The 13,428-nt window shown below is 35.8% G+C and overlaps 1 protein-coding gene across 1 annotated transcript; it reads right to left on the reverse strand.

Annotated features, from left to right (window-relative positions):
* Nucleotides 1-521: 521 nt before the first annotated feature.
* LOC128035345 (uncharacterized) lies at nt 522-2,214 on the reverse strand. The gene is made up of 4 exons (XM_052624824.1): nt 2,031-2,214; nt 1,783-1,838; nt 1,275-1,737; nt 522-580 (listed from the first exon to the last, which is right to left on the reverse strand). The coding sequence occupies exons 1-4, from the start codon at nt 2,212-2,214 to the stop codon at nt 522-524; spliced, it is 762 nt and encodes a 253-aa protein (XP_052480784.1).
* Between the last annotated feature and the right edge of the window lie 11,214 nt (nt 2,215-13,428).

Genomic DNA, 13,428 nt, shown 5'->3' on the forward strand with positions numbered 1-13,428 from the left:
AATATATAATTCTAAATTAAGAACTGTTTGTTTTAAAAGAAACTAGACTTCTATTCGGTTATTGAGATATGAGCTCACTTCCTGTTTTATCTTATGAATTTTTTTTTGATTTTTCAAAGTCATTGCTAAATCTGTTTTATAAAAATTCTGCTACCAAATTTTTATGACCTTTCAACACTAAAAAATGCATATCTTTTAAAATATAAATCAAAATCGATCTCTGTTTGTTCTAAACCAAACTAGACTGACTCACGGTAAGAATGATGTATAGATCACTTCTTAATTAATTTTAAAAAATTTATGGTAAATTTTTAAACTTACTATTCATGTAATAATTTGTTTTTGGCAGATTTCAGAACTAGGTTTTTAGCTTCGTTTTAAATCATCCGAACATGATTTCTAGCCAAAGACATATAACATGCATGCATTATCACACAAGCATCATATTTATGACTTATCAAGAAACATAGGAGAGTTAGAGGGTACCACCTTGCTGGAAGAACACGAACAAAGTTTCTTGCCTAGCTCTCAACCACTTTGCCTTTACCATTAGCTTTAGAAGATTCACGACCCTCTTCAACTAATAAACATGTAATACATAAGATTTCCCACAAAAAAAAAGAAAAAGAGTTGACAGGATGTAAAAATACATGCTTTAAATAAATAAGTAATATATGAGAAGATGGGTAGAGACTTCCTCAAACTCAAACCCTTCCAAACACCCAAAAACCTCCACATTCATCCTTGATAAATATAGATAATTTTCTTTCCATGAGACTTTAAAAAAAAGCTAGATCAAGACCCTTACCTTTTTTGAGATTTGGAGGATGAAAAATGGTGAGAACTCACTCAAATCTCCCTCCCTCTACACAGTTTGCTAAGGGAAATAGATGGAAAGAAGAAGAAAAAAAGAAATGTAAAAAGAAAAAAAAATAGGGTGATTATAATATAGGGAAAAATAGGGACAAATCCACTTTATCCCATACCTCAATCTACTAAACCATCTTTTTCCATTAGTTGGGAGAAGACTTTCATTCAAAGATAGTAAAATTACCATATTAGGCATCTATATTCCCTTACTTCACACAAGTTTCCCAACATCCTTAATTTCTTATAAAAATGTCCAAAATTCACCCAAATTAATTCCAACAAAACCTAATCCCAATATAAATTTATCCATCGGCAATTGAGGTCAACACTCGAACGTTGACTCGAGAATTTGGGGTCATTACAACTCTCTCCTCCTTAAAAGAAATTTCGTCCTTGAAATTTACCTGAATAAAAAAGGTGCAGGTACTGTAATTTCATGGACTCCTCTGGCTCCCATGTCGTCTCCTCAACTCCGTGATTCCTCCACAAGACCTTCACTAAGGGGATCTTTTTGTTTCTAAGTTCTTTAATATCTCGAGCCAAAATCGAAATAAACTCTTCTTCATATGACAAGTCTAGGGTCACCTCAACCTGCTCAAGTGGTAAGATATGGGAAGGATCAAAATGATATCTCCTAAGCATAGACACGTGGAACATATTATGAATACGCTCTAACTTCAGCGGCAAGGCTAATCGATATGCCACTGGTCCAACTCTCTCTAGAACTTCATAAGGTCCAATGAACCTGAGACTCAATTTCCCTTTGCATCTGAAGCGTAAAACTTTCTTCCAATGTGAAACCTTAAGGAAGAATTTGTTTCCCACTGCAAACTTTATCTCCTTGTGCTTCAAATCTGAATATGACTTCTGACGATTGAAAGTTACTCTCAGATTGTTCTAGATCATCTGAACCTTATCTTCAGTCTCCCAAACCAACTTCGGACCAACAATCTTCCTCTCATTAAGTTCTGTCCAACACAAAAGAGTCCTGCACTTACGACAATATAATGCCTCAAAATGAGTCATTTGAATGCTAGATTGATAACTATTTCTGTATGCAAACTAGACCAAGGGAATGTGCTCCTCCCAACCTCCCTAAAACTCAATGATACAAAAATGAAACATATCCTCGAGGTTTTGAATAACTCGCTTTGACTAACCATCAGTCTGTAGATGAAAAGTTATACTAAAGTGTATGCGAGTACCCAACGCCTCATGAAGGGTTCTCCAAACTCTTAAAGTGAAATGCAGATCTCTGTCTAAAATAATCAAAGTCAACACCCTGTGAAGCCTCACTATCTCACCAATATACAATTTGGCCAACTTCTCTAGAGTGAAGTCCATGTGCACTGGTAGAAAATGTGCAGTCTTCATTAATCAGTCCACGATTACCCAAATTGGGTCTTGTCTGCACTGAGACATAGGTGACATAGTCACAAAATCCATAGTGACTCTACCTCATTTTCATTACGAAATCTGGATAGGATGAAGAAGACCTGAAGGAACTTGATGCTCTACCATAACCTGCTGACAAGCTAAGTATCGAGTCACAACTTTGACACATTTCTCTTTATCCTTGGCCACCAATAAAATAGAAAAAGCTCCTAATACATCTTGTTACTACTTGTGTGCATAGTAAATGAACTACTATGTGCCTCACGAAGGATCTTATCCCTCAGTTTACCTGCTGGAACATAAAGTCGCCCTCTGAAACACAATACATTGCCATCTTGCAATTGGAAGCCTGATGCTTCTCATCTCCTCACCCTATTTGCTCTGGAAACCAAACTATCATCAGACATCTGCTCCTCTTTTACCTCTAGAACCAACATTGGTTCAACCTAAAACTCAGCTAATAAACCATCGTGCTCTAACAAGCTAAAATTTTCAAACATCGCTCACTACACTGCCACTGATTTATGACTCAATGCATCCATTACCATAGTAACTTTACCCAGATGATAGTCAATGATGCAGTCATAGTCTTTAAGCAGCTCGATCCATCTATGTTGCCCCAAATTTAGCTCATTCTGGGTGAGCAAATACCGAAAAAGATAGTGCTTTCAAATCTTCAATGCGAAAACCACTGCTGCTAACTCTAAATCATGGGTAGGGTAGTTACGCTCATGCGACTTAAGCTGCCTAGATGCATAAGTGACTACCGTACCTTCCTGCATGAGAACGCAACCAAGTTTATTCAAGGACGCATCACTAAACACTACATAGTCCTTACTTGACTTCAGCTGAGTCAAAATTGGTGCCTTTGTCAAAATTGCCTTAAGCTGATCAAAAATCTGTTGGCGTTTCTCATTATACTCTAATGGAACTCTCTTATGCAACAACTTGGTTAACAGAAAAGCAATCATCGAAAAACCTTTAACAAACCGTTTATAATACCTGGCGAGGCCCAAAAAACTACAAACTTTAGAAATATTACACGGTGGCTTCCAATCCACCACTGCCTGAATCTTTTGTGGATCTACTCGGATACCATCCGCAGTAACAATGTGACCCAAAAAGGCCACTTCAAAAAGCCAACATTCACACTTACTAAATTTGGCAAAACGTCGTCTCTCTCGAAGGGTTTGAAGTACAACTCGGAGATGGTGACCATGCTTATCCTCAAATCGCGAATACACCAATATATCATCAATGAAAACCACCATAAATTGATCTAAGTAGGGATATAAAATACGGTTCAGTAAATCCATGAAGGCTGTAGGAGCATTTGTGAGCCTAAACGGCATCACCAAGAACTCATAATGGCTATATCTAGTCCTAAAAGCTGTCTTCAGGATATCCCCATCCTTAACTTTCAACTAATTATACCCCGATCTCAAATCAATCTTAGAAAACACGCAAGCACCTCTCAACTGGTCAAACAGGTCATCAATCCTCGGAAGCGGGTATTTGTTGTTCACTGTCACCTTATTGAGCTAACGATAATCAATGCACAATCTCATCGACTTATCCTTCTTTCGGATGAATAACACTAGTGCTCCCCATGACGACACATTAGGGTGTATAAAGTCGCGCTCAAGAAACTCTAGCAATTGAGTCTTCAATTCTTTCAACTTAGCCAATGTCATGCGGTACGGGGCAATGGATACCGGAGCTGTAATAGGCAACACCTCGATCTCAAATTTTAACTCTTTGTCTGGGGGTAATCTCGGTAACTCGTTAGAAAAAACATCTGAAAACTCTTTCACAGTTCGCATGTCCTCCAATGCTGGACTTTGGACCCTTGTATGCACCACACAAGCTAAGAAGGCTTCGCAGCCTCTACTAATCAACCTCCAAGCTACAGTCACAGAAATGACATAAGATGAGCATTCACTAATCTCATTAGTCACTAGGACTCTGGTTCTGTCTAACCCACAGAGCTTAAGTTGCCTCGCTCTACATCTTAAACTTGCTTCATGCTCGGTCAACCAATCCATGCCCACAATTATATTAAACTTTCGAAAGGGTAACTTCATCAAGTCTGTCGGAAATACCTAACCTTGAATCTCAACTATACATCTCCGATACACCTTATCCACCAACAAATAAACTCCTAACGGGCTAGATACTCGAACCCCAACATACAACTCTTCAATAGGAATACCTCTCTCTCAGATGATCTCACTGTAGATATATGAATGCGTGGACCCAGAGTCCACTAATGCAGTAATGGGAATGGAGAACAATGTGAAAATACTTGTAATCACATCAGCAGTGTTGCAGTCTTCCCGAGCTTTCACAGCGTACTATCTAGATCCAACTTGAATATCAGATACGACTATAGATCTAATCGTGCCTTTACTCAGCTAGCCTGAGGTGAAATTATCACCACCATGAGTTGACCCTCTACCACATTAAAAAGAAGGTGCCGATCTCTAAGTCTGAGCAGGTGAAGCACCGCTAGCTCTAGGGCAACCTGTGACAAAATGCTCGGTGGACACACACTAGAAACAGGCTCTAGTCCTCTAATAACACTCCCCAGGATGTCTCCGGCCACTGAAATTACAAATTGGAAAAATCGGGGTCCTGACTGACCCTTCTGAACTCACTAGCGACGAGGAAGTCAATGGTCTCACGGTGTCAGAAGCCCTCTTACTCTGGATACTAGACTCGTCTGACGAGCTCAATCTCATACCTAGAACCCTCTTTATAGCATTAGCTTGCCGTACCAATTTTGAAAATACCTCGGGCGAGTTTGCAACCAAATAAGTGTGAATATCAATATGCAGCCCCTCACGGAATCTCCTGTACCTTTGACTCTTAGAAGCCACTAACTCAGGGGCAAAGTTGTTCAATCGCAGGAAGTCTCTCTCATACTCATACACCGATCAATTACCCTGGACTAGTAGTGAAAACTGCATCCTTAAGTCATCTATATGTGCCTGACCAATATACTTCCTTCGAAACTCAGACAAGAGTTGATCCCACGTCGGCTGCTCTGGCTGTAAAGCCATCTCGACCGTCTCCTACCAATCATATACATCACCCTTCAACAATGAGATGATGCACTCTAAGTTACCATTAGGGGTAAAATAGAGTGGGCTCAAAGTCCTCAATATGTCCCTCAACCATTGATCAGCAGCTATCGGGTCATCCTTGTTGGTGCCATAAAAGTCTCTCGCCTTACATCTGTAAAATCTCTTTATCGGAGTATTTTGTAGAACGATAGGTGGTGGTGGAGCAAGTGGGGTAGGTTGAACCCTCGAGATAGCTCGAAGGATACGATGTAGCGTAAAATTAAGATTATGGAAGTAAGCTGCCTCATCCACGCCTGGATCTATTGGAATGTCAAAGTCGTCGGTGTTCGGGACAAACTCATCTCTCGTATCATCCATCGAAGAAGCATGACTCTCCTCCGTAGCCTCATGGCTACGATTTGAATCATCGAACATGTCAAATCTGAGGATGAAACAGAAAAAGGAAAGCATCATCAGACTTTTAGTCTTAGAAGAGTAGACTCTTCAACATAGGGGTATGTGTTCATCGACACCTTACTACGATTGACCAGCTGGTCCTAAAATCGGCTAAATCTTGCTCTAATACCACTTAATGTAACACTCTAATCCTAAATACGGAGTACTCAAATACTAGGGCACTACATTAGGTCACTGGAGCAACCCAATAAAATTTTCAAATAATGTAAAACATTGAAATACATTTTATATAAGAGAAAATACCATACATAGTTATACTGAAAATAGTAATAAAAATAGTTTTACAAAATATGCGGAGCTCTAATATCATCATATATCAAAATAGTCAAAATAAAAAAATGATAAATGAGTTACAGACCTACAAAAAAAAATACAAGTAAGGCCTTAGGAATACAATGTCCACTAATAGATAAGGTACTGTACTCTAAATACATTATTCTAGGAGTCTCTCGTCAATGATGTTGCTCAGATACGAACAAAATTCTACAAATCTAAAAATTAAGACAACTTGAAGGCTGAGCTTTATAGGCTTAGTAGTACACAACAAATCTACCATACTTCAAGCAATTCATAAATATAAGCATGCAAATCAAATATATACATAGAAACATGACATGAGTATCAAATAATTAAATCATGAGTCATTAAATCTACATAACCAAATCACTTGCATATAAAACTTGTCAAACTTGTTAATTGCTCATAGTACTCAAATAATTGGGTATCCGGATAGTCCCGCGCCACTCATGGTCACTAGTGAAATAATCCAGGGTGTTCGTAGGGTTATCCCGAGTGCCACTCATGGCCGTTAGTTAGGTTGGAGCCCGAAGCTTGAGCACAAACAAAGCATCAAATATATAATCAAAAAAACACAACCATGAAATTTAAGTCTCATACTCGTTTCAAATTGCTTACCATTCTAGCTAAACTATTAACTAATGAGATATGATAGTCTGCTACCTTGACATTCTGACCTTTTCTCATTCAAAAATTAATAACTCTTAATATATAGTTCTAAATCGAGCATCGTTTATTTTAAACAAAACTAGACTTCTGTACGGTTATAGGGATACAAGGCTCACTTCCTATTTTATCTTATGAAATTTTTGGTGATTTTTCAAATCACTACTAAATCTGTTTTATAAAAAATTCTACTGCCAGATTTTTATGACCTTTCAACACTTAAAATGCATATCTTTTAAAATACAAATACAAATTGAAATTGATCTATATTTGTTATAAAAAAACTAGACTAACTGACGGTTACAATGATATATATAACACTTCTTAATTATTTTTATAGAATTTATGGTGGATTTTTAAACTTACTATTCATGTAATAATTTGTTTCTGGCAGATTTCAGAACTAAGTTTTTAGCTTCATTTTAGATCATCCAAACATGATTTCCACCCAAAGACATATAACATGCATGCATTATCACACAAGCATCATATTTATAACTTATCCAGAAGCATAGGAGAGTTAGAGGGTACCACTTTGATGGAAGAACACGAACAAAGTTTCTTGCCTAGCTCTCCAATAGTTTGCCTTTACCCTTGGCTTTAGAAGATTCACCATCCTCTTTAACTAATAACCATGTACCACACAAGATATCCCACAAAAAAAAAGAGTTGATAGGATGCAAAAATACATGCTTTAAATAATAAATAAATAAATAATATATGAGAAGATGGGTAGAGACTTTCTCAAACTCAAACCCTCCCAAACACCCAAAAACCTCCACCTTCATCCTTGATGAACATATATATATTTTTTCCATGGAACTTTAAAAAAAGCTAGATCAAGACTCTTACCTTCTTTGAGATTTGGAGGATGAAAAATGGTGAGAACTCACTCAAATCTCTCTCCCTCTAAACGGTTTGCTGAGGGAAATAGATGGAAAGAAGAAAAAAATAAAGAAATGTAAAAATAAAAAAAATAGGGTGATTAAAATAAACAAATCCACTTTATCCCATACCTCAATCTGCCAAACCATCTTTTCCCATTAATTTTGAGAAGACTTTTATTCAAAAATGGTAAAATCACCATATTAGCCATCCATCTTCCCCTACTTCACACAAGCTTCCCAGCATCCTTAATTTCTTATAAAAAGGTCCAAAATTCGCCTAAATTAATTCCAACAAAACCCAATCCCAAAATAAAATTATCCATCGGTAACCTAGGTCAACACTCAAACTTTGAATCGATAATTTGAGGCAGTTACAAACACCTTCAAGGGTATCAGGACTTCGGAGGCTCGGTATCACGACGTTGGCTTGGTGTTGTGACATCCATCCTTCAATATCATGACTCCCACGATAATAATCTTTCCTGTTGGTTTTTCATTAAAGTTTTGCATCCTCAAGGTGAAAAGTCTGCGTGTTGCAACTTCAGTGGCATCAGTTTCGTGACACCCACTCTTAATGATATTTTCCTAGATGTTAGGCCATTATTGTCTCTCTACACAAACTTAATCACATCGTGAAGTTTCCTATGGCACCGTTTGGCCAATTTGGGTCTCAAAATGGGTAAAACTCAACAAAATATCTATTAAGGTTTGAAAGTAAAAATCAATAAAAACATATAAAAGACACGTAAATTGCTTGAGAATAAGCTCCTCGAGTATATTGGAGAACCTAATTTGACGTATCAAATTATGACAGATCAAATTACTAGGACTCTAGCCTTGGATCTCTTAACTGATGACACAATCCCTTTTGTCAAGCTACCCGTTGATATGGAGTTCCCACGAGGATTTCCCTAACCTCTAATAGTAGGAGCAAACCTCTGAGTGGTAGTAGGAGAATTAACATCATTTCATGGACAATCTTGAATAAAATGGTCTAGTGACCCATAATAGAAGCATGTCCCGATATTTTTCCAATGCCTTTTTCTACACAACTAACACATGTCAGATAACTGTCAGCCACCATACACTTCCTCTTTAAGGAGACAAACTGTATATGTGAGACACTTGTGCAGAGAACACTCGAGTTGTTGCAATATTTGATTCATCGATTCAAGCCAAGTTTAAGCTATCGAGGGATCAACTCCTTTTAATCTTTTAAACTTGGTGGCATCATACTTCCATAGTTTTTTTATCGAAGCTCAATGAATTTCGGGCATTGGTGCAACTTGTGGAGCAGCTCCTACCACTCTCCAAAGGGCTTCCGCTATAATGAAGGGTAAGTTTTAGAGTAGACCAAAAATACCTTAGGTGTGACTATGTCTGAGGAGGGACAGGTTGGTCTGGACGACTGAAGCAATGTAGGCTCTAGTAGAATAGATTGAAGTGGTTTGTGAAGAAATCAAACCTCAAACAGCTGAGGTTATAGATGTGGCGGTTTCACGTGAGATACACGATGGGATGAAAAATTAGGTTTGAGCCTAGTATAATTCTATTTTTTATGCTTTTGATGATGAGTCCTATGATTTTTATTTGGAATTGCCAAGTATGCGAAAATCCTAGATTTTACCAAATTGTGAAGAAAAATGTTAGAGAATTTGAGATTAACATTGTTGTTTTATTGAAAACTTGGGTAAGCAAGAGCGAGGTAGATTTGACCATTGCTCAAATTAGGTTTAATTTCTCCTATCAGGTAAAAGCGAAAGGCTTTGTAGGTGGCATTTGGGCTTTATAGAATGATGGTATTGAAATAAATGTTATTTATAATCATTTCTTGTTTATTTATATGGGTGTTAGGGTGATTAGTTTTGGAATTTTTTAAAAATATGATTATTGTTTATGGGAGTCCGAAGTCGGCTAAAAGAAAGGATTTGCGGCGTTACTTTAATGTGATTGTCGAGAGTATAAATGTGCCATTGGTTATTGAAGAGGATTGGAATATGGTTCTAAGTCCTGATGAGTGTAGTGGGGTTATAGCTTCCAATCGTAAGATCTGTCAAAGTTTTAAGGAGTGTATTTTAAACAATAATTTATGACATATAGGATTCAAAAGTCCTTAATTCACTTGGACTAGAGGGGAGGTGTTTGAAAGACTAGATAGAATATGTAATTTTGATTGGGCTTTGGCATTTCCAAAATTTGTAGTTCAACACCTTCATCGTCTGAAATCTGGCCACAGACTGTTGTTAATAAAGCTGGGAGGTGAGCCAAGAAAAAAAGATGCAAAGACCATTTTTTTTTGTAAAATGGCTTTCTCGTGAATCATTTTAGAGTTTTGTAAAAACAAGCCAGAATGATAAGGGGAATATAAAAAAAATAACATTAGCAGCTTTACGAAATCGATTAAGAAGTGGAACAGGGATGTCTTTAGACACATTATAAGGAGAAAGAAGTAAATTAGTGCAAGGCTTAGAGGGATTCAAGAGGCACTAGACTTTCAGCTGACTAGGAACTTGAGGAAGTTAGAATTAAAACTTAAAATGGAGTTGGAAACAATATTATATTTGGAAGAGCTTTTGTGGAAGCAAAAATCGAGATGCAAATAGGTGATCAATGGTGATAGAAACACGAAGTATTTTCATTCTCATACTATGAGTCGTTGATTGTGCCATGGCATATGAACGTTGAGCAAAGAATTAACACAAAATATCATTAATTAAAGCAGCTTGACTGCAAGTGGGACAAGTTATTTGTAATATTTGAAAATGTTATAATGGAACACTTAGGGCATTCTAAGGATTGAACACAAGAGAAATCAATCAATAAGGTGAATGAAAATGATAATGCATGCAATTAAGAAGTCTAGCTAGCTAATTACTAAGTACTATACTACGAAAATTCATGATTCAAGTTTAATTATACTACACTACACCTTGAAGGACTAAATTGAACAGCAGTCAGAAGTACACAAATATCAATTCAATGAGATAAAGTGGTCGATTGATATCCATGTTGCTAATTAATTTTTGGAATAGGTATCTAAATTTCTCAAAGTCCAAATTGGTCCAATTTTACCTTTCGGTCACCATTTTGCTCAATTAGATGATTTAGTTGGATTTATCTCTCGACCTCACTAAACTAAATCAGGAAAATCAAATTGGTTCACAATAGGATCTCCTCTCGGTCTCATATATCTAAATGTTCACTTAGAGACGTCAATTCTAAGTTTTGAAGTCTATTTGAATTAGTCTAATTTTTACAATTTAGTCCTTAATCTAAAAACTAACCATGCAAACCACATAAAACTTAGTTCTTAGTTATCATCAACATACATATACTAGTCAATTCCATGCTTAAATGATTTATCAAATAACCAATTAAAGTATATTTTATATGTTTTTGTTGATTTTTTTAGCGTTAAGCATTAATAAACATTTTTGCTAGTTTTACACCCTTTTGAGACCCAAATTGGCCAATGATGCCATGGGGGACCTAATGATGTGATTGAGTTGGTGTAGGGAGACGATAATGGCTCAAACTCGAGGAAAACATCATTTAGAATGGGTATTGCAATATCTGTGCCACGGAAGTTGTCACTCGGCCAAGCCATATAGCCGTGTGAACGAAACTACCATAAATATCAAACGCCTATTGCTCCGTACGAATAATATCTTGATTTACTAGAGAAATGAAATTGAACATGAACAACAAATAAGAACTGAGTTACAAACTTTATAAGAGAAAAGCATAGTATGCAAAAATATTTATGAAGTGTGAAATCTAACTTCTAGGATAATATCCTTGAAACATGAAATGCCGACTAAAGGTATTTGTGTTAATCCAAATAAAAGGTCAATAGACGTGATTTGGAAATCTTCGAAGAATGTAAAGGAGAGCACAATTTCTGAGAATGGGTAAGTGTTACAGATGGTTAATTGAGGCTTCGTGGTGATCGCATTACCGTTAATGAAACTATTACAAAAAATTACTAGTTTCATCGAGTCAGGAAATGGTTGATAAAGCTTATTGTGAATACTTGTTTGACTTGGAATTATGACGATTCTATTCTCAACAGACTGGAGAACTAAACTAGTATATTTTCAAAGAATTTAGGAATTTCAGAAAGATAATTTGAAGTGCTAGCTAAATAAAGAGTTATACTTTCGAGTTCAGTATTGATGGCAACAGAAATCTATGCCTTTGTAACTGTTTGAAGATGCCGAAAGATTCAAAACTAAAATGAGATGAATTTTGTAAAGCTCAAAGCAGTACTTATTTTTGTTACCAAGGCAGTATTAGAGTATACAGTTTTTTAACATAGTTGTATTAGTAGTAAAGTATAAGAGAAATTTCAGAATATGTTATTAGAAGCCTATTACATTAGCAAGTTAAAGTCGAGCATCGAGTTCCATCAAGTTTGTTACAGCCTGTGATGATTCTGGAATGGAAATGAGATCAAGTCATTGTGGACTTCGTATAAGATTTATCGTTAACACCAAAAAAGAAAGATGCAATTTGGGTCATTGTTGGCAGACTTACCAAGTCCGCACATTTCATTTCGATTAAATAAATTACTCAATCAAAAAGTTAACTAAATTTTTGCATTGTAACTACTGACAATCAAGTATTAAATGGTGTTATATAAATCTTTATACAGTTGTAATTATAGAACTTAGTTATATTGGTCAAAATTGTGTGAAAGAAAACTAGTTGGGACTAATTTGGTCAGAGAGACATAAGGTAAAGTTTGCATTATCCGAAACTATTTGAAAGTTGCCTCAGACTGTTAGAAATTGTATATCAATCTAAAAAGAAAGGATATTGAATCTCAGAATGATGACATTGTGTTCCTGAAGGTCTCGCCTTGAGAAAAAGATTTTACAGTTCAGTGAAAGTGTTAGCTCAGGAACTAAAAGACCTATGGAATAAACGAGTATTGCTGGTAAAAGTTTTGTTGCATTATCAAGCTACGTAAGAACTAGAAGAATTGATGAAATTTTAGTACTTAAATCTGTTCACAGGTAAAAATTTTGAGGACGAAATTTTCTAAGAATGGGAGAGTTGTAACAACCCATTTTTCAGTGGTACCGAAAACGGTGGTTTTAGAACTCCGTAATTCGATGATCGATTCAGTAAATATAATTTAATAATATTTACAATTTTATTATAGTGTTTTATTAAATTTTGATCTGATAACTTTTGTGAATTGGTAAGTCAGTCAAGGTACAAATGGTACGTACTAAAAGTTAGTGGTTTTGGAAAATGAGGTATCAAAACCTCATTTTCATAAAATGAGCTCATAAATATTATTTTTGAATATTTAGGGAGCTATTATATAAGTGGAGTGAAGTTTGGTCTGGAAATTTTAATGATCTGATAGTTAATTAAGTAAAAGAACTAAATTGTAAAAATTGTAAAAAATTTTCGCTATTCATTTTTATTGATTAAAATGGGTTAAAAAGTGATTGTTTGAGGTAAGTGGAAATTAACCACTTTTACATAGGTGGGTGGGTTAATGCTTTATAATTAATAATTTATAAGTTAAATTTTAATTGTTTAAATTAAAATAAAAGTTAATTAAAGAATAATAAAACAAAAAAAAAGTGATATTCTTCATCACTTTCATCTTTTCACCGAAACATTAAAAAGAAAAGCTTGGAAGCCATGTTTGAATGCTTCGAAGTTTTGACCATTTGCATGTAAGTTCTATTTGAGCTCGTTTTTCGTAAATTTTATATTTTTGAGATCGTTATAGATTGACCTAGCTAACCCGA

This window comes from Gossypium raimondii, chromosome 1, assembly GCF_025698545.1.
Source record: "Gossypium raimondii isolate GPD5lz chromosome 1, ASM2569854v1, whole genome shotgun sequence".
NCBI classification, from domain to species: Eukaryota; Viridiplantae; Streptophyta; class Magnoliopsida; order Malvales; family Malvaceae; genus Gossypium; species Gossypium raimondii.